Source organism: Danio rerio, chromosome 14 (genome assembly GCF_052040795.2).
Source record: "Danio rerio strain M-AB ecotype USA chromosome 14, GRCz13ab, whole genome shotgun sequence".
NCBI classification, from domain to species: Eukaryota; Metazoa; Chordata; class Actinopteri; order Cypriniformes; family Danionidae; genus Danio; species Danio rerio.
Window position 1 is genome coordinate 49,707,203 of NC_141034.1, and position 22,395 is coordinate 49,729,597.

The window sequence follows — 22,395 nt, forward strand, 5'->3', positions numbered from 1 at the left end:
TCTAGGTTTCAACTGTATATCAATAATGGCAGGGAAAGAGTTTTATAGAGGGGATTATTCTACCCCAAAATGAAAATTCTGTTATTAATCACTCGTCCTCATGTCATAGGATATTTTAGATGAAATCCAGGAGCTCTCTGACCCTCAACAAAGTCCAGAGACATTCATTCATTTTTCTTTGACTTTGTCCTTTATTTATTGGCAGTTCCCACAGCGGAATGAACCGCCAACAATTCCAGCATATGTTTTACACAGCAAATGCCCTTCCAGCCACAACCCAGTACTGGGAAAACACCCATACACATTCATACACTCAATTTCATTCATTCATTTTCGGCTTAGTCACTATATTAATCTGGTGTCACCACAGCGGAATGAACCGCCAACTTATCCAGCATATGTTTTATGCAGCGAATGCCCTTCCAGCCACAACCTATCACAGGGAAACATACACACTCATTTACACACAAACAAGTTTAGCTTGACAAATTCACTTATACCACATCTTTGGACTTGTGTGGAAAAACGGAGCACCCAGTGGAAACCCACGCAAACACATGCAAGAACTTGCAAACTCCACCAGAAATGCCTGACTCAGCCAGGACTCGAACCAGCGACCTTCTTGCAGTGAGGCTACCCACTGCGCCACCATGAAGCCCAGTCAAAGGATCAGTCAAACCCCCCCAAGTCAACCCCCCCCCCCTCCCCCCCCCAAAAAAAACCCCACTCATTTCTGCTCTCTGACCCTCAACAAAGTCTTGAGACATTCAAAGTTCTGAAATAAGCCAACAACATTATAAAACAGTTCATGTGTCTTGTGTTTCAACTGTAACCACATGAAGCTCCATGAACTATTTTGTGCACAACATAAACTAAATATTTGTTTGCCAATGTCTTCCATATCATATCGTATCATATCATATCATATCATATCATATCATATCATATCATATCATATCATTCATTCATTCATTCATTCATTCATTCATTTATTCATTTTCCTTCAGCTAAGTCCCTTTATTCATCAGGGGTCGCCACAGTGGAATGAACCGCCAACTTATCCAGCATATGTTGTACACAACTGAATCTAAAATGGTTTATTTTAATTTAATGGCACCTTAAAACTATTTAAAAAAAACTTTTGATAATCAGTGCATCACTCACTCTGTGACATAAATACGCAGCACATATGCTTGTGTTTGTCCCATTAGCCTACTTGAGTTCAGTGAACTCCCAAACCGTTTCACACGTCTGTCACGTCGGTGGCTTTTACACAAACTGAAGCAGCGACTCCTAATTAAGCTGCTGTCAGTGACACTCCCGTTAGAAAATAACGCTTAATGTTATGTTCCTGTACGACAACAGCTTCATTAATGATCACCGAGAGGCTCTGAAGAGCTTATATAACGCCTAACATCCTAATATCGTCGCAAGGTCTTTAATTAAGCGAGAACTTCTCATCTTTTCACACCTCCGCCTTCACACACGCAGGCGGTATAAAGGCCGGGTTTCGCGAGCTGAAGGCAGGCATTTGAGACAACCTTCACCCGCCGGGCTCAGCCTCTTCAGAATCAGGACTCAAGACACACTCACGAAAAAAATGCCTCCCTACGAGAAATCCATGGAAGTAATGCCTTTCAAGCAAAGGAAGTGCCTGGGTAGGTCATGACTTTAAATCTTTTAGTAAGCGATCATTGTTTATTTTATCACATTAATTAAAACGCCACATGGTCGTTATATAATGTAAATGTGATATTCGACTTCCTCCTTGGTGTTTTTATTTGTACACTATTAGGCTTATTATTACTAATTAACATCTTTTTGTTGTCATTGCATTGTGTTGCTTTAATATGTATGAAATTATTATAATTAGTAAAAAAAATATTTCTTTCAACAAACAATATTAGATTTTATTTTAAAAAAATATTTATTAAATTTCAAAAATCTCAAAAATAATATATAAAAGTTTTAATGAATAGCTATTCTTGTTTTTGTGTATTTATTTTATTTATTTTTGAATAAAATATTTGGCTGAAGATATTATTGTTACTGCGGTATGGGGGCTTAGCGGTTTGCACTGTCGCCTCACAGCAAGAAGGTCACTGGTTCAAGACCCAGCTGGCTCAGTTGGCGTTTCTGTTTGGGGTTTGCATGTTCTTGCTGTGTTCGTGTAGGTTTCCTCCACAGTCTAAAGACATGCACTATAGGTGAATTGAATAAACTAAATTGTCTGTAGTGTACTTTATGTGTGTGAATGCCGGAGTGTATGAGTGTTTCACAGTACTGGGTTGCAGCTGTAAGGTCCAGCCAGTTGGTCCAATGACGGTATCCAATGGTGGATGAAGGTTCACTGCATGTTCGGTCTTTCCAGTGCACAATGTTGATTTATATTAAACTTAACTCATATCTGACTCCAATTTTAGTATGAGATGGTTTAGAATATTAATATGTTTATCCTCGTTTTATCTGACTCCAATTATAAAACATTGAGAAGATTATTTTGTTTCCTTTCACATTATTTTAGATTATGATTGAATATTCTTTTGATTTGTTATTATACCTTATTTTCATTTACTCAGATTCCGATAGCATCTCGAGTCTTGCACCGGCCGGGTATACAATCTCTTAATACAAGCTTGTCAGTCTTGGTCATTAAACAGAGGCGATTAACCACTCTCCTAAAAAGGCAGAACCCTACTTACTCAATTTAGGAGATTTTTATGTGGTCCCCATGGATCTGTTATCTACTTAATCAAGACAAAGTATTTTAATAATAATCGCGCAGGATTATACTATTGTAGATGAAGGCCTAAATATCCACATTTAAAGTAGTTTCAACAATATTTTGTTGTTCTAAATAGTTGGCCTTTTACAGTCCAAGTATACATGAAATAATGCCAATTTGCTAGTCGGATCTCTAACAACATTGTTTAGCGTGCCACGCTGCTCCGTCTAACATGTTTTAGTCCGTTACTAACCTGTACAGTGGCTTGTAGTGCTATGGACAACAACATTTATCAGTGATAATAACACGAGGTTTGAATAGTTCAAAACATAACAATTTATTAGTCAGGTAAATGTATTATGCCAATTCAATCAGTCAATTCATAAACGATCAATACAAAACATCAAATTATCAAAGATAAATCCAAGATTAAAAGATGCATTCCTGACTTTTTACATAACGTGTAAATTTTACATAACGTGGAGCCTAAGCTCCACGTTATGGGCTGATCTGGGTAGGCAGAATCGCCTTGAGCTTTTCTTAGCCCTTACCTTAAATAATCCAAGAATTCCCTCAAGGAAGGGGGTGTGAATGTATAACAAAAGGCATTCACACTTAGTGTCACGCCCCTCACAGTGGTTCAAAAGATGCCTGAAGTTATATATTTATTGTTCTGATTATGTCTATTTCTGAGAGAATGAGACCATTGTACCAATCGCACTGAGACATTTCAAATGATATCAAACATGATAGTTAAAGTCAGTTTGGTTAATTCTAGAACATTCAAACATTGAAATGACCATATGTGTGAGTTGGGGGGATGAAGCAGACTCAGATGCAAATGCAGCAGGAACTGGTTTTTCCCGCATTCCCCTTGCTGAGTTGTGAAGTCACCAGTCTCTGTTTTCAGCTCATGTTTTGAATTGTCAAAGATATCAGAATATTTGCAATATTTCAATTCTTACAGATAACCCCCATTTGATCCCGTGGGTCAGATATAAATGTGTCCATGGGGTCACTATGTATCCTTGTTGAGGTCGTTCAGGGGCAATTCAAGACAGTCTCTGCAGCATTATCAGTTGTAAGTCGTGTTCAGCAGGTAGCTAAACAGGTCCAGGCTCGTTTTCACCTCTTTTGATGAGCCTGACCCGAATGCACTGCTCATTCAGTCCATATAGGCCTTCATAGCCTCCACTGTGTCCTTCCCCTGACAAAAGTGTCCACGTCGTGTGGGCTTCTCATAGTCTGCTTCTTCTGATGAATCTGGTCACCTCCAGATATGCAGACATCGGCATGTGGGGGTTTACAGTGTGTATACACTGCCTTCTCCCGGACACCTAAACAGCAACTTGATGGCTCAGCGATTGAACAGTTATGAACTTGTGTCATTCTGCATTGGAGAAAGTCATGAGGTTAAGCATAAAATATATGATCAAAACATAAAAGTCAGCAAGTGCGAGTCGTACAACTGGTCTCAGGTCTCTTTCAATCTGTTTAAATGGTCCAATCAAAAACAGATAAGTCTTTGTCACCACTGAGATGGGGTATAATGATAGGGAGAATATTAAATATTCTTGGTTTGGATTACTCAAGGTAAAGCTATCAAAAGGTCAGTGCAACTTATTAAAACAGTATAACAGGCAGTATGCATCATAAAACATATCATCATGACAATACATTCAAATAAATGACATTCATTTTCAAAATGAAAAACCGTGAAGATATTTGTCATACATGATAGTAATCACATTATTTAACCATAATTATGAAGGTATATCTATAATAATGTGTGTGTTTGTGTGTGTATGTTGTGTGGTGTGTGTGTGTGTGTGTGTTTGTGTGTGTTTATGTGTGTGTGTGTGTGTGTGTGTGTTTGTGTGTGTGTGTGTGTGTGTGTGTGTGTTTATGTGTGTGTGGGGGGGCTTGAACACAATTGATGGTATTTGTCAAATTTAAATGTCCTAGTGATTATTAGAAGTGTCCTCACTTCGGTTTAATTTTAATCACTTTAGCACTTATACCTGTTATTGGTGATAGATTGGAAAACCAGGGGCCCTCTGGTTTGTCAACCATCCCCACACCAGTCAGTGTAACTATTCTTGAATTTATTGGCAAGTTCGCCTCTATTGAAGTTTTATACCATCAATTTGTTGTCAAAGCCATGCAAATGTGTAATTTCTTTTCAGCTGACAGAGGGTGTCAGAGGGTGTTTGTTGTCTCGTCTGTCATCAGATTAATTATTCTGTTCTATGTGTGTGAGGCTAATGTGTTTTGTTCGTATAAACATGGACAAAAGATCTTAACTAAAGAGATTTGACTCCTGGGTCTTTGAAGACTAAGGTGTTATCTATGTGCCTGGGTTTACCTGTGGCTATGTGTCAGTGTAATGCTCCGAACAATGGTAATCAACTTTTATAATTGTGTTGCAAAATTTTAGTCCTGTTTAACAGGGAGCCAGCATAAGAATGTGAACATGAGGTGTGTTCCGGCTCAAATTGATTCCATATAATATCTTTTACGGAGCATTTTAAGGTGCAATGTTCAAAGCTGGATCCTGTAAAAATGCATTTTCATGGTTAATTTAATTATCACACTCTATACTCCTGTTTGTAGTTCAAACTGCAGCTATACAGGGGATAGCAGAGTTTTCTACTTTTGGAGATCAAAGCATGAATTTCAACATAGTTAATTCCATTTTCATACAGGACATGTGGTTTAACATGTGTATAGTATAAAAACAAATTTAAAAATGCCACCAGGATTCGTGACAATAGAGTCTGTTGCTATTGGTCTTTGCAGGAACAATGCAGTAAAGTTCTTTATCGCCTCTAGGTAACCAAGGTTTTAGTCCCATTGCTATTAAGCAATTTGGGAAGATTTTAACTATGAGATCTTTCATGTCTCTGTTTAATTTAACATATAATAATTTACATCTTAGTTGAAGTAAGATGTTTTGTGAAATCACATAGCCTCCTAGAATGCTGAATCCATTGATAAGATCAGCTGTGGATAATTGTTATTCTGATGACTGATCAAAGACTTTTTTCAGAGGACTCACTGCAGGTGAGGTGTTAGCACCACAGGGGTTCTTGCTTTGAGATGCAAGATGGGAGACTTTTGGCCTCGGGTCATGGCCTAACCTTTTGTTGCCCTCATTTGTATTTGTTTGATGTGGACCGGATCTGGAGTGTTCTTTGTTATTGGTCCGCCTAAGATGAGAACAAAAGCAGAGAGAACCATTTTTAGAATTTTCATCAGTTTCAAATTCAATCATGTGGAATTAATGTTAATGCATCATCTTGCAATATTAATTCTGGAAGCCACATGATGTTGCTGGTCAGATCTGAACTGCTGTTGTTGATTTCAGCATATTGTGAGTGTGTAACACCTGTTTATACAGTCTGCTGTATTCTGAGCATTATCTTCCAGTTCCGCTGGGGACATTTTTCTGAATCAATCAATGATTTTTCATTAATTTCAGTTCACAATCTAATGGGCCGATACCCATAGTTCATTTTTTGCTCTCATTAACAGTCAGATCTGTTGGCAGAAATCATTTCACCCTTTTGGTGTTCTCTGCTTAACGGTTGTCATTTTATGGTGTGACTCACAGGTTCTTAGATCTTTTGACCCATAAAAACTTTGGTAACTCTGAATGTTATCATATCCATCCCCCTTTCATTATGTTTTTTCTGGTGAGCTTAACTCTCTGATCAAATTTTAATTGTAGGTGGTGTTTTTCAGCGAGGATTTTATTGGTTTACAATCAGTTATGCTATAGTAGTTCTGTCAGTGTTTTCATTAAGCATAAAGAAAGCAAACCTCCTCAAGGTGAATGTTTCACCCTTGGTCTTTAGTGCCATGATTGGCGATTATAACATAATGTTCATTATTGTTTATTCCTAATGTAATTATATTATATTAAAATAGTAAATATTAAAATTTAATTATATCTGGTCTCTGGAGAGTGTTTTTAGAACAACAGTGCATTTTAGCTTAATGCTTTTATCTTGTGATCAGGGTTGTGTTTGCTTGTAAGTTGCATGGAGAACAAAAGGGTCAGCAAAGGCTTGTGGCCAAATGGAATAATGTTATTGTTTTATGCAAATACAGCAAACACATTCTGAGCATCTTATTATCACTGAGGTGAGATTTCTCTGCTCTCTGTCAGGACATTTGAATATGAAAAGGTTTGAGCCATCAGGAGGTCTAAGGGCTGATTTAAAGTTAAAATCTTAGAATTTCTTTTATATTTAGTCTGTTTTGAGATTAAATTAAAGTATAGTGGATATTTTACACTGTAAACCCTAATGCTGTAACTAATTAATTGAATTGAGCTCTATTAACTTAAATCCTTAAAATTTGTTTATCTTAATTAACCTTAATGAGTATTCAGAACTTTTTCTTATTTTTGAGTTTGAAAAAATGTAATCTTTAAAAAATGCTATCAGCTGGGTGATTTAAGTATTTAAAGTTGAAAGAAATTAAAGCAATTAAGTTAATTGGTATTAAAATGTATGAGCTGGGTGACTAAGTATTTAAAGTTTGGAAAAATTAAAATAATTAAGTTAATTGCAATTAAAATGTATAAGTTGAGTAACTTGGGTATTTTAAGTTAGTTGAAGTGTCTTGCATGAGCATAACAAGCTCAAAACTTAATGTTTCTGTTAACTTAAAATAGATAATTTCATAACTAAAAAAAAATTGACATAACTGATTGCCTCAAATTTTTTTGAGTTTTGTCAACTTATTCGGGATTACAGTGTAGTTGATCAGCATCATATTTGAATTTATCACCATTATATTTAAATGACAAATTTCTGATTTGTAAAAGCAGAGTTTTCATTAGAGCTTATTTGTCTTTTTTGCAATCAAATCATTCTGTTCTGCTCACCTTTATTTTTCACATGCAAATGCCTTTAAACAGACTGTTGTTATTAATCCAATTTAAAAGTTTACAATTGTTTTTAAATCTTAAACCATTTTTTCCTGTTTTCCTTTTTTCCATTTTTCTCTTTTTTATAAAACAGTAGATTTAAAAACAATGGATATTTTTGATTCAAACTTTTAGGATCTAATTTGTGACTCTCCACTGAGTTCCAGAATATAATTTGGATGATGTTATTCCAATTTAAGCTTCAACTCTTGCTGCCTAGCAGACAAAGAGATTTCAGAGCAAGGGATGGCGTTTTTCTATACTGCTGTTATCATGTCCCTGATAATCAAAGTGGTTTTGTCTAATTCTCAACCCCACCGGATAACGCATTCCGGTCTAACATTTTTGAGCATTTCCGACTCATTCTATCAATGTGTTTATATAGGGTGCGTCCAGCTTTCCCTCAACATTTCTAATAGGCCAAGAAGAATTGACTTACCACAGCAGCTGAAGATAGAATAGAAGATCCAAACCTCTTGGTTGATATAAATCCATTTTGTGCTGGAAAGACGTAACTCGCCTGAGTTGGGAGATCACGGAGATGGGTCACCATTTTGTAAGGTCCAGCCAGTTGGTCCAATGACGGTATCCAATGGTGGATGAAGGTTCACTGCATGTTCGGTCTTTCCAGTGCACAATGTTGATTTATATTAAACTTAACTCATATCTGACTCCAATTTTAGTATGAGATGGTTTAGAATATTAATATGTTTATCCTCGTTTTATCTGACTCCAATTATAAAACATTGAGAAGATTATTTTGTTTCCTTTCACATTATTTTAGATTATGATTGAATATTCTTTTGATTTGTTATTATACCTTATTTTCATTTACTCAGATTCCGATAGCATCTCGAGTCTTGCACCGGCCGGGTATACAATCTCTTAATACAAGCTTGTCAGTCTTGGTCATTAAACAGAGGCGATTAACCACTCTCCTAAAAAGGCAGAACCCTACTTACTCAATTTAGGAGATTTTTATGTGGTCCCCATGGATCTGTTATCTACTTAATCAAGACAAAGTATTTTAATAATAATCGCGCAGGATTATACTATTGTAGATGAAGGCCTAAATATCCACATTTAAAGTAGTTTCAACAATATTTTGTTGTTCTAAATAGTTGGCCTTTTACAGTCCAAGTATACATGAAATAATGCCAATTTGCTAGTCGGATCTCTAACAACATTGTTTAGCGTGCCACGCTGCTCCGTCTAACATGTTTTAGTCCGTTACTAACCTGTACAGTGGCTTGTAGTGCTATGGACAACAACATTTATCAGTGATAATAACACGAGGTTTGAATAGTTCAAAACATAACAATTTATTAGTCAGGTAAATGTATTATGCCAATTCAATCAGTCAATTCATAAACGATCAATACAAAACATCAAATTATCAAAGATAAATCCAAGATTAAAAGATGCATTCCTGACTTTTTACATAACGTGTAAATTTTACATAACGTGGAGCCTAAGCTCCACGTTATGGGCTGATCTGGGTAGGCAGAATCGCCTTGAGCTTTTCTTAGCCCTTACCTTAAATAATCCAAGAATTCCCTCAAGGAAGGGGGTGTGAATGTATAACAAAAGGCATTCACACTTAGTGTCACGCCCCTCACAGTGGTTCAAAAGATGCCTGAAGTTATATATTTATTGTTCTGATTATGTCTATTTCTGAGAGAATGAGACCATTGTACCAATCGCACTGAGACATTTCAAATGATATCAAACATGATAGTTAAAGTCAGTTTGGTTAATTCTAGAACATTCAAACATTGAAATGACCATATGTGTGAGTTGGGGGGATGAAGCAGACTCAGATGCAAATGCAGCAGGAACTGGTTTTTCCCGCATTCCCCTTGCTGAGTTGTGAAGTCACCAGTCTCTGTTTTCAGCTCATGTTTTGAATTGTCAAAGATATCAGAATATTTGCAATATTTCAATTCTTACACAGCTGGAAGGGCATCCGCTGTGTAAAACATATGCTGGAGAAATTGGCGGTTCATTCCGCTGTGGCAACTTCTGATAAATAAAGGGACTATGAAGGTAATTGAATAAATATTTATTGTTACTTTTCGGCTTCTTAGCTAACTACTTACCTTCTTATACGCTTTTTATTGTTGTACATTAATTAAGGATTTTTTTTTGCACAGTCTTTGAGTTTTACTTGCCACAGTCAAAATAACTGCAGCAACAAGAATGGATGGAGTCTTCACTCTTCCATAATATATATATATTTTTAAATGTATGTTTGTTTTTTAAATGCAGAAAAGAAAAATAAGACTGCAGTATTTGAGATTAATCTCAAAGAATAGTTGTTGTAATCTCAGAAAAAAAATTCTTCAATGCACCAAAAAGAAAAGTTAAAGTCTGCACTGTTTTATATTATTCTACAAAAAAAAAAGAGTTAACAAAAGGGCTGAACGGTGGCTCAGTGGTTAGCACTGTCTCCTCACAGCAAGAAGGTTGCTGCTTCGAGTCCTGGCTGGGCCAACTGATATTTCTGTGGGGAGTTTGCATGTTCTTCCTGTGTTGGCGTGGGTTTCCTCTGCTCCGATTTCCCCCACAGTCCAAACACATGCGCTATAGGTGAATTGAATGAACTAAATTGGCTGTAATGTATGTGAATGGAAGATTGTTTGGGTGATTCCCAGTAATTGGTTGCTGCCGGAAGGGCATCCACTGTGTAAAACATATGCTGGATAAATTAGTGGTTCATTCCGCTGTGGTGACCCCTGATAAATAAAGGGACTGAGCCGAAAATAAAATGAAAGAATGATAAGTAACAGTAATAATTAATATTAGAGTGATTTCTGAAGCATTATTTGACTCTAAAGACTGGTGTAATGAAGCTGAAAATTCATCTTTAAAATTACTAGAATAAATTATTCAATTAAAAAATAAACAGTTTATGAGCAGTTATTTAATAGTGCAATAGAATTTCACTATTGTACAATTATTACTGTATTTTTTATGAAATAAATGCAGCCTTGGTGAGCGGGAGAAGCTTATTTTAAATCATTTAAAAATCCTACTGACCCCAAACTTTTGTTAAACTGACTTAAAACAGATTATGTAACTTATAAAATTATGTTTTTCCCAGAGATGTGTTGCGGCCGTCAGGACTAATTGATTATTTCTATATTTTTTACAGTGAGGCTGCAGTATTTAAGATTAATCTCAAAGAATAGCTGTTGTAATCTTAGAAAAATAAATTAAAAATAGTTTTTTTTTCTCAGTGCACCAAAAAGGAAAGGTCTGCATTGTTTTATATTATTTAAAAAAAGAAGAGACATGTTATATTGTCAGAAAAACACTAATAAAGGTCTTCCAGGGGAGCTGTTCCTTTTGCTTTCAATGAAAAAGATTTTACTTTTCTTAGAACAACAACAACAAAATAAGGAGGAAGTTTGAATTTATTAATTAATATTTAATTTACTGTAGTTAATTTATGTTAATTTCAACAACAACAACAACAAAAAAATGCATTCTGAGTAAAATGTATTTGTTCTTCCGATGCAGCAACAAGAAAGGATGAAGTGTGCACTATTCGCTCTAAGTTCCCCAACAAATTACCGGTAAGATGCCTTTTTTAATATATCAAAACTATTTTTACAAAGATTTTACCATTATTTTTTAAGTGCATAAATCATATGTTTTTGTGTTGCAGGTAATAGTGGAGCGATACCTTCGAGAGAAGAAGCTTCCCCTATTGGACAAATCCAAATTTCTAGTCCCAAATGAGCTGACATTAGGACAGTTCGTCAGTCTGCTCAGGTGTGTAAACTCTCCTTCTCTCTCCATTATAAAAGACCACAGTTTTTTTGTCTTGTCATTACGCAGCAGGGAATTAGCCTCGTTTCCATCCACCTATTATTATAGGCAACTGCAAATAATTGAGTATATAAGATAATAGGCCACCAGTGGCGTCTCCTAATGCACAAAAATTCCATTTTGACAGTGCAGTTCCAGTCTCACAGTTCTGTATTGACCTTGTTTACTCAGTATGATTATTATAGTCACTTTTGAATGCATTACCTTTAACTAAAAAAGGAAAATTTAATTTTTTTATGTTTTGTTTGGTTTTTATACTACATATCCTTTTATTTTGAATAATTTGTAAATACAGCAAAGTTGTTGTTGTTAAAAAAAATGTATGTAAAGTGTTGTATTTCAATGTGTACGAACTAAAAAGGAAAATAAAAAAATATTATGGCAAAAAAGAAATAAATTTTTTCAGTAGCGCTTTAGATTCGGTCACAATTCTATTAATCACTGCCTATTATTAAGATATTAGCAGCTTTCACACATACAGACCTTTCTGGCAATTTACCAGCACTTTTCTGGAAAGGTCTGTCTGTGTGAACAGGCCCTTTTTGAAAATACCGGTAAATTCGTTCCGAATAAGAGAACTTGTAACATTACCGGTAATTTGCCGGAATGCTGCGCTGTGTGAACGCAGAAGGAAGATTGCCGGAAAGAGCGCGTTCACGATTAGAAAGCACTGACGTGAGACGTCTAATTTAGCCAATCAGAACACTCAGATGCATTCACATCCGCATGCTTTATGAAAATAAAAGCCTGTGAATATTTTCCACATTTAGCTGCTAGATTTTAGTCAGATAACATTTCTATGCTCCTTCCTAATGCCAACTGTGTATATAATTATCGCTAAAATGCTTATAATAAGCTGCTGTTTGTTTACCTTCAAGCTCTGACGCATATGCACATAAAGCAGCGGGCGAGCGCCAGCACACACACATATTATGAACATCTCGACATGTGAAAGTGTTCCTCCATATGTTTTCATCAAAGTTGTTCACAATACTGATCCATCCACTGAGTTTGTAATGTAGTCAAATGTTTACAAATACAAGCACAGCCGTTTAGAGCTCATTTCTGGTTGATGATGTCAAAATTTACCAGTACTCTAAAATGGATGTGTGAACGCTCTTTTCCTTAAAAATTCCGCAACGTCCTCTTCTGTGTGAACAAGGCTTTTTTAAATTTACCGGTAAAGTCTTTTCAGAAATTTTTCGGATATTTACTCGTATCACTGTGTGAAAGGGTCTATTAACTGCACTGTAAAAAAAACAAGTTGACTCAACTTAAAATTGTAAGTCAACTTGCTGCAGAGCTTTCTTGAGTTTCAATCCAAGTACAACACTTGACTCGATTTGAGTCAACTCAAAAAAGGTCTGCGGAAGTTGCCTTACAATTTTGAGTTAAGTCAACTTTTTTAGCATGTTCATTAGTAGTTATTAGGGATGTAAAGGTGTCAGAATTTCACGGTACGGTAATACTTCGGTATGATTGGCACGGTACGGTATTTATTGAATCATTTACAGGAAAAACAAAACTAATGAAAATACTCCAAAAAAGTGCCAAAAGTGTCAATGACATACAAATTAGTCATCTATCTGTAAGCTTTGAAACAAGAACTTCAATTTTTCAATTTTAATAACAAAAAATTATTAAATCATGTAAAAAAATAAAGTTTCAATGTAGTATTGTTGAAAACTCATCACATTCAACATTTAATCACTCACTCACTCACTTAGATAGAGATGGGTTTTAAAGAAAATTATCATATAACTATAATCTGGTAAAAGCTGGTATCTCTGGGTATTTACAATGTCCCCTGCAACAGAAAAAAACCCTCTCATTTGGGACTGAGGATTCTGGGACAGAGATATGACTTGGCCAAGGTTGACAGCAGTGGGTAACGTTGTGCATTGTCTTTCCCCCACTTGAGAGGACAAGCCATGAGTGACATAGAGGTCTCTTTGCGGTACAAGTCAATGTCTGCATCAATCTGAACAGTGTGCTGTGTTTCTGCAGTCCCCATGACTGTTATTAGTCATGTTCCCCAACTTGCAGGCACGCGCACACATAGGGCTCAACCTGTGCAGTGCACATGCCCTTTTTAGTCTTGGATAGAAAGTGCCCATCCAAAATGATCAAAAGTGCCCCCGCGACGCGACACACCCTCAGTCCCGCCCTTCAGTAGGCGCGTGACAACACCGCTCTTGAGTATGCACGCTCAACCCCCCGAAAACCGAAATGCCTCCACACATCCGATTTAAAACCCGCTTTAGGTTTGGATCATTTCCAGCTCTTTTTCATCCCCGCTACTAGAAGCACACTTCATTTCCGCATTACTGGATCTGTAGCGACAACAGACCGCAAAGGATGATGGCCACGCCTGGGCTGATGGGAATTGTAGTTTCCGCTACCTCCCGTTAGCTGCATTCGCCTGAGCAAATTTTCTCAGAAGACCTATAGTTTTACCGAGTCATGCGACTACGGTAATATTGAAAAAAATCGGTATTGTGGTATGACGGTATTTATAATACCGTTACATCCCTAGTAGTTATATTTTATAGCTACTAATGAACATGCTAAAAAATTATATTTAATAATCTTGTTGTACATCCCTAATCCCTCCCAAATCCTAAACCCAACTTCTACTTTACTAACTATTAATAAATGGTTAGTTAAAGGTTTGTTAAAACCGTAAACTGTGACCTAAACTAAAATGTAAACTTTTTTTGCTTTGTTGCCATTTTATCAGAAAGTGACAATTTTGTTAGCACCAATAGTGTAGTGGTCAGTGAGTCGACACATGCACTCTGGTGCTTACGGCGACCCGAGTTCGATTCCTGCCTCGAGGTCCTACGCCGATCCTTCCCCTCTCTCTGCTCCCTATGCTTTCCAGTCAATACTCTCTATTGTCCTGTCCATTAAAGGTGAAAACCCCCAAAAAAATTATAAAAAAAAGAAAGTAATGTAATGTAATATAGTGTAGTGTGTATTTATATAGCGCATTTACCATGTATGGCTATACACCCAAAGCGGGGGACTCTCCACACCACCACCAGTGTGCAGCATCCACTTGGATGATGCGACGCCAGCCACAGGATAATGGCGCCAGTGCGCTCACTACACATCAGCTATTGGTGGAGTAGAGAGACAGTGATAGAGCCAATTTGGTGGAAGGGGATGATTGGGAGGCCATGATTGTATGGGCCGATAGAGGGACTTTGGCCAGGACACCAGGGTTACACCCCTGCTCTTTACGAGAAGTGCTATGGGATTTTTAATTACCAAAGAGAGTCAGGACCTTGGTTTACCGTCTCATCCGAAAGACGACAAATTTTGTTCTCACTTGATGGAAACGGTGCTTTATTCACAAATATTTTATATTTAGTTTTGTACATAAATCCAATTAGCATCTTTGTATTGAAACATAGCTAATGATTCAATGCTTGTTGAATACGTAAACATCGAATCACACATTTCAGAGCTCAGTGGACGTTTGAGTGAACTTTCAGCCACTTTCCAAATGTTATTTTCACCAGTTTCCCCTGTTTCTCTTTCAGAAGTAAGATCGCGCTCGAAGCATCTCAAGCTCTCTACCTGCTTGTCTCAGGAAAGAACATGTCGTGTTTGTCCGCCAGCATGGGAGAAGTTTATTCGCAATTCAGAGACCCCGACGGATTCCTCTACATGACCTACGCGTCCCAGGACATGTTCGGGTGAATTGAGCACACAGACTGACGCCTCTTCGAGATCATAACTCACTATTGCTGCTAAATGAAGATGAAAACAGGTTCTCTTCTGACCTCATTTCTCAACAGCTGAGGTTAATGTCGAGGGAAAATCAGTAGATTTGAGAGAGGTTGAGGAGTGCGGTATGAACTGGCAGTAAAGCTGTTCATACGGCTCCTGATTCAGTTTTCACAAGACGTCACTTCTTTACAGAAACGCCCACCTGGAGGAGGGCAAAATGAGGACTTCCTCCATTGGCTGCCTTATAGTCCTACTAGGCTTGTATTTAGTAGTACGGCGGCGATATTAGAGGTGTGTTCACACACTTCAAATAAGAAATGACCTATTTAGTCCCAAAAATTTCGATTTCTTAATCTGATTTCTGATTTTTTAATATATATATATTTTTTTCTTTTATTGTACACAAAACTATTGTGAAGAATTTTTGCACCCATTGACATTCATAGTATTAACAAAAACAATACAACAGAAGTCAATGGTTGTTTTTTCCCCCAACACTCTCCAGTATATCTTCCTTTGAGTTTGGAACAAATGGAAGACAACTATTATGACTTAATTTTGATTTTGGGTGAACTCTCCCTTTACATTCATTCATTTTCCTTCGGCTTAGTCTCTATTTCAGAGGTTGCAACAACGGAATGAACCAGCAACTATTCGTTTTACACAGCGGAAGCCCTTCCAGCCACAACCAAGTACTAGGACACATCCATACACACTCATTCATACGCACTCATACACTTCAGGCAATTTAGGTTACCCAATTCGCCTGTAGCGCATGTATTTGGACTGTAGGGGAAACCGGAGCACCCGGAGGAAACCCATGCCAATACGGGGAGAACATGCAAATTCCACACAGAAACCTCAACTGGTCCAACAGGGACTCGAACTAGCAACCTTCTTGCCGTGAGGCAACAGTGCTAACCACTGAGCCGCTGTGCTGCCCCCTTTATCATTCCCACTGTAAATTGTTAGACCAAACTTAATGATACCACACAAAGAAAAGCTTGTATGTTGTATATTTTGCAACAGAACTTAATGAAGAAAACAATGCTCAGCGTGTTTGTTTTGTTGTACACACGATTCAACTTTGATCAGTCGAGATGTTGTGAAAAGCATGCATAGAGTTAGAACACCAGCAATTCCTCTGTCAAACACACTAATGAAGATCTGCTGATAGGAGGTCAGTTTCTGACCCCTGTATTGAGCAACATTACAGACATTTTCAGGTTCAGACATATTCAGTTATTTTATGTTGCATCTTATGACTTCCTATCCTGTTTTCGGTTCATTTATCTCTTATTTCAACTGAGCTGTTTAAAACAGTGTGATTAGGTATGGGTCAACCTGATCAGGCTTGCGTACTTGGTATGCGTGGTGTACGACAGAAAGTTGTGTCATTGTTTTATTACAGTGTGCTGTTTTGGCTGTCTTTAGAAAACGTTGTTTTTTGTGTTGTTCTTCTGTCTACGACTGTAAACCAATGGCATTCAGCATTGAGTCTGGCTCCACCCTTTTGTACCGTACTGTTGAGCTAGGTACACTTACAGGCCACTTTATTAGGTACACCAGTCCAACTGCTCGTTACTGTAAATGGGTAAAGAAACTGCTGATCTACTGCGATTTTCACGCATAATCATCTCTAGGGTTTACAGAGAATGTACTGAAAAAGAGAAAATATCCAGCAAGCGGCAGTTCTGTGAGCGCAAATGCCATGTTGATGGCAGAGGAAAATAGCCAGATTGGTTCCAGCTGAAAGAAAGGCAACAGTAACTTAAATAACTACTCGTTACAAACGATGTATCAAGCCAATTTAATTGAGCATCGTATCAATGCCACAACCTACCTGAGTATTGTTGCTGACCATGTCCATCCCTTTATGACCACAGTGTACCCATCTTCTAATGGCTACTTGCAGTAAGATAACGCACCATGTCATAAAGCGCGAATCATCTCAGACTGGTTTCTTGAACATGACAGTGAGTTCACTGTACTCGTATGGCCTCCACAGTCACCAGATCTCAATACGATAGAGCACCTTGGGGATGTGGTGAAACGGGAGATTCACATCACATCATAGCCGACTGCAACTGCGTGATGCTGTCATGTCAATATAGACTGAAATCTCTGAGGAATATTTCCAGTACCTTGTTGAATCTATGTCATGAAGGATTTAGGCAGTTCTGAAGGCAAAAGGGGGTCCAGCCCTGTGCTAGTAAGGTGTACCTAATAAAGTGGCCGATGAGTGTATATGATGCTGGGTTTTTAACACAATTGTTTTGTTTAGAATGGACAAACTCAACAGTTAAAAAAGTGATTCTAAACTGAATTAGAAAAAAAATAACCATCCACATTTGACCCAATGTTGGGTTAAAACAACCAAGCATTTTTTTTACTATATATTTAAACAACCACATTTAAGATCAGATCTAAACATTTGCGGCTTAAAACAAAACAGAAACTTCACAGAACTGCATCCTGTTTACCCTCCAGATCTATTTAAGTCACATGACTGAAAACCACATTCAACTTCGGGACACAAAAAAGCAGCCGGGAGGTTTTCTCTCTGTGAATGTGCATCTGTGATCCTAAAACAAACACAGAGGAGAGCAACAAACAGAAAAGGCTATTTGAGCACCTACTCTGGAATGACAGCACACACAAACAGCACAAAGTCATTATGTACTCAACATCAACTGTGGTTTATCCTCAATAAATCAATTCATTCTTATTTGAATGTGTGATTTTATGGCGAGTGAGTGGTTTGGTTACTGACGAGTACTGAGTGTCCATTTAAATAAACACGCACACAGGGAGAGCTTGCTAGAAATCGCATTGCTTTTTAGTCTCGCACCTCTTCTAGAGATGCATCACTCTTTTACACATGGCTGTTATTAATCTCTAGAGGGGTTTAGGTTACTGTGTCAGTATGAGTCACATGATGAGGCGCTCATCTGCTCTGCTTTGAATGATCACATATTATTTAATACTATGAGTTACACATGGTACAATATATCACACAATTACTGTTATTGTGATAATATTCATTCATTTACCTTCGGTTTTGTCTCTAGTTCAGTGCTCGCCACAGTGGAATGAACCGCCAACTATTCCAGCATATGTTTTACGCAGCGGATGCCCTTTCACACGCACTCATACACTACAGCCTATATAGTTTATTCAATTCACCTACAGCGCATGTGTTTGGACTGTGGGAGAAACCGGAGCTCCTAGAGGAAACCCATGCGAAAATGGGGAGAACATGCAAACTCCACACAAAAAGGCTAACTGACCTAGCAGGGACTCAAACCATCGACCTTCTAGCTGTGAGGCGACAGTGCTTACCACTGAGCTATCGTGCTGCATCATGATAGTACATGCAATCTAAATATCGCAGACTTGCATGATAAATTACAGTTATTTTATGCATTATCTAAATTTGGCCAATTTGATGGGGCCTTCTTTAGTTGCTGTTCTCCTATTGGCTGAAGCAGCCCAAAGGTGAACCCAGAGCTGAAAAATAACATTAATGGTGGAAGTCAATACAAAAAGAGGAAAATGACGACAGCCAATCAGAGTCAGAATATCTGCTGAGGTTTTTAATCATACATAGTGTTGTAAAAACTAAACATTTGCACCTTTACACTGTTTTTGAATTAGAGTTAATTAAAATTGTATTTGACTTGTTTATTTTAATATAATTAAATACATAATTCATAAACATAGCTAATAAAAATCAAATATCATAACAAATAGCGTTATCGTAATACTCGTCAATAATGGCGTAATTTTTTTCTGTTTTATGCAGCTCTATGTATGTTGAATGCTTGATTCTGATTGGCTGAACATTCTTAGCGCAATCTCATGGCAAATGGTAACTTTTTGATTAAGTGGCTAATTCGTAGGAATTCGTACGATTTAATTCGTACAATTTAGTCTGATTTGCTCATCACCCAATGACGGTTGGGGTTAGGGGTGGGGTTGGGTGCCACGCCTCCTTTTTAAAATTGTACATTATCTCGTACGAAGTTGCCGCTAAACTGACGAAACGTAAAATACTTACGTTTCCTCGTGAGATCAGGCTGACATTCTTAGATCTGCAGTTATTTTCATATAAACAAACAGCTAAAGTAGTTCCGGCAAGTTCTGACTGAGTTTCATATCCATATGTTGAATAATTTCATTTATATAACCTACACTGAAAAAAATGGTTCATTGCAAATTGTTTTTGTTTGAGTTTAAACAAAAAAATTAAGTAGAACATTACTAAATTTGTTAGTTTCAATTCAGCCAATATTGCAACCACTTACCTTAAAAGTTTCAGTCTACAATAGCTAAAAATCACATCCAAACAAACAGAAGAATTATGCATAATATAATTATTACTACAGGAGTAGTTTGAGAACAAAATCCTGTCAATTGTCTTGAAACAGCATCTAAACAATGTCTTTAGGCTTGATAACCACACTCACCGGCCACTTTATTAGGTACACCTTACTAGTACCTGGTTGGACCCTCTTTTGCCTTCAGAACTGCCTTAATCCTTCGTGGCATAGATTCAACAAGGTACTGGAAAATTCCTCAGAGATATTGGTCCATATTGACATGATAACATCACGCAGTGGCCGCAGATTTGTCGGCTGCACATCTATGAAGCAAATCTTCCATTTCACCACATCCCAAAGGTGCTCTATTGGATTGAGATCTGGTGACTGTGGAGGCCATTTGAGTACAGTGAACTCCCTGTCATGTACAAGAAATCAGTCTGAGATGATTTGTGCTTTACTGAGTGGTTATTTGAGTTACTGTTGTCCTATCAGCTAGAACCAGTCTGGCCATTCTCCTCTGGCATCAACAAGACATTTGTGCCCACAGAACTGCCGCTCACTGGATATTATATTCTTTTCAGACCATTCTCTGTAAACCCTAAAGATGGTTTTGCATGTAAATCCCAGTAGATCAACAGTTTTTAAAATACTCAGACCAGCTCGTCTGGCACCAACAACCATGCCAGGTTCAAAGCCACTTAAATCACCTTTCTTCTCCATTCTGATGCTCAGTTTGAACTGCAGCAGATCGTCTTGACCATGTCTACATGACTAAATGTATTGAGTTGCTGCCATGTGATTGGCTGATTAGAAATTTGGGTTAACAAGCAGTTGAACAGTTGTACCAAAAAAAGTGGCCGGTGAGTGTATAGTAGTAGCAGAATAATGCACCATAGTCCATTGAATTATTTAAAAACAATGCACCCCAATATTTACTATCGTAAATTTTTAAAAAGGCTGTGAATTGCTTGTTATTGTCCCTCAAAATGCAACATTGTCCTCATATTTTATGTTGGAAAATTGTGCTGTTGTGCTGAATTGTAATAGTTATTAGATATGGACAAGTGGACATCCCAGTTGGTGGAATGAACTCCCTAACTGCATCAGAACAGCAGAGTCACTCGCTATTTTCAAGAAACGACTAAAAACTCAACTATTTAGTCTCCACTTCACTTCCTAATCTGCAATTGCCTCTCAGAATATCACATTAACTGTACCCAAAAAAAAAATACTAATACTACTAATACTTTCCTTCTTAGAGTTTACAGACCTGAAACTTCCCTATAGCACTTATTCATTGTTGCTCTTAGTTGTGTAAATTGCTTCCTTGTCCTCATTTGTAAGTCGCTTTGGATAAAAGCGTCTGCTAAATGACTAAATGTAAATGTAAAGTGTTTACTTGTTGTTTTTGAAACTAAGGTGTGCAGTATGAATGTAATTTTATTATTATTGTTTTATATATATGTAACTTATTTGATCTATTTTTAGTATGGAAAGCTCTGCTGTGACATGTGAATTTCCCTTTGGGATTAACAAAGTCAAACAAACAAACAAAAAGCAAAGCAAAGCAGGGAAGTGCAGCTAATAGGGCAAGTTGTGGGTGGTGATTTCTGCATTCTCTCAGTCATTTAGGACTTTACTGGGAACTTTTGCACCTTCTTGTAAAGTGTGTTGTGAAAGCAAAATGCATTAACTGAGAAACTGCAATGCAAAAGTTCAGACTGAGGTCTTCATGTGTGCTGATATGATGCTAAGGTGATAATGAACTGCATGTCACTGCCAGAAGATGGTAGTTAATTAAAAAGCGACATCATCGAACGCACCTTTAATGTTTTTGAAAGCTGACTGTGTTTAAAAATGTAATAAAAACTTTGGTATGACTTTATTTTGATGGTCACCTTTTCTCGTTTTGTTGACTAAAAATTGCATTGCAACTACATGCCAATTAATTTTCATTTGAGTATTAGTAGACTGTCTGCTTAATATCTGCTGATACTGCTCCTTCAACAGACATTTAACTGACTATAAGAACAACTTACACTAACCCTAACCTCCACCTAAGAGTCTACTTATAAACTAATAAAGAATCAGTTGGCATGTAGATGCAATGTAACTCAAACTCATAAAATGTGTTAAAGGTTCACAAAACCCTGGAGTACTTTTTTGAGATTTTAACAGATTTGTGTGTGTTGAGCATCAGTTAAGACAGTGTTAGCACCCGTCAACTTTAATTGTGGGAAAAACTGGATAATTTTGAGCTTTTGTCAGCTAATTTTAGCTTCCAGGTTTAAAATTATTTTGGGGGCGAATCAGAATCAGTGACGTAGCGCAAAACTGCAAGTGGAGTGATGATGCGTCAGTTTCTTATTATTATTCATAGCGGCCCTGCTGAAAAAAACAGCTTAAACCAGCCTAGGCTGGTTGGCTGGTTTTAGCTGGTCGACCAGGCTGGTTTTAGAGGGGTTTTGGCCATTTCCAGGCTGGTTTCCAACCATTTCCAGCCTGGTCTTAGCTGGTCAGGCTGGGAGATGACCAGCTAAAACCAGCTTGACCAGCTTAGCCAGGCTGGGAGCCCAGCCAAAGCCAGCTATGTCCAGCTTAAACCAGGCTGGTCAAGCTGGTTTTAGCTGGATTTAGCTGGTCATTTTCCAGCCTGACCAGCTAAGACCAGGCTGGAAATGGCTGGAAACCAGCCTGGAAATGGCCAAAACCCCTCTAAAACCAGCCTGGTCAACCAGCCAACCAGCCTAGGCTGGTTTAAGCTGGATTTTTTTGCAGGGGGAGTTTTCTTATCCTTAGAGAAGAGCCGGCTTCTTAATTATTCATGACTGCGCGTG

At 37.5% G+C, this 22,395-nt stretch overlaps 1 protein-coding gene across 2 annotated transcripts in view; it reads left to right on the plus strand.

Annotated features, from left to right (window-relative positions):
* The first annotated feature begins 1,525 nt into the window (after positions 1–1,525).
* map1lc3cl (microtubule-associated protein 1 light chain 3 gamma, like) overlaps positions 1,526–22,395 on the plus strand; it is a 32,708-nt gene continuing 11,838 nt past the window's right edge. Inside the window, exons 1-4 of one of the 2 annotated variants that reach the window (XM_087282106.1) lie at positions 1,526–1,658; positions 11,184–11,239; positions 11,332–11,438; positions 15,044–15,199. In XM_087282106.1, the coding sequence (XP_087138232.1) occupies positions 1,601–1,658; positions 11,184–11,239; positions 11,332–11,438; positions 15,044–15,199 (377 nt within the window). In that variant the 5' untranslated portion in view covers positions 1,526–1,600. Of the gene's footprint in view, positions 1,659–11,183; positions 11,240–11,331; positions 11,439–15,043; positions 17,962–22,395 lie in introns of those variants that run through there. The other variant, XM_087282107.1, reaches the window with a different exon arrangement.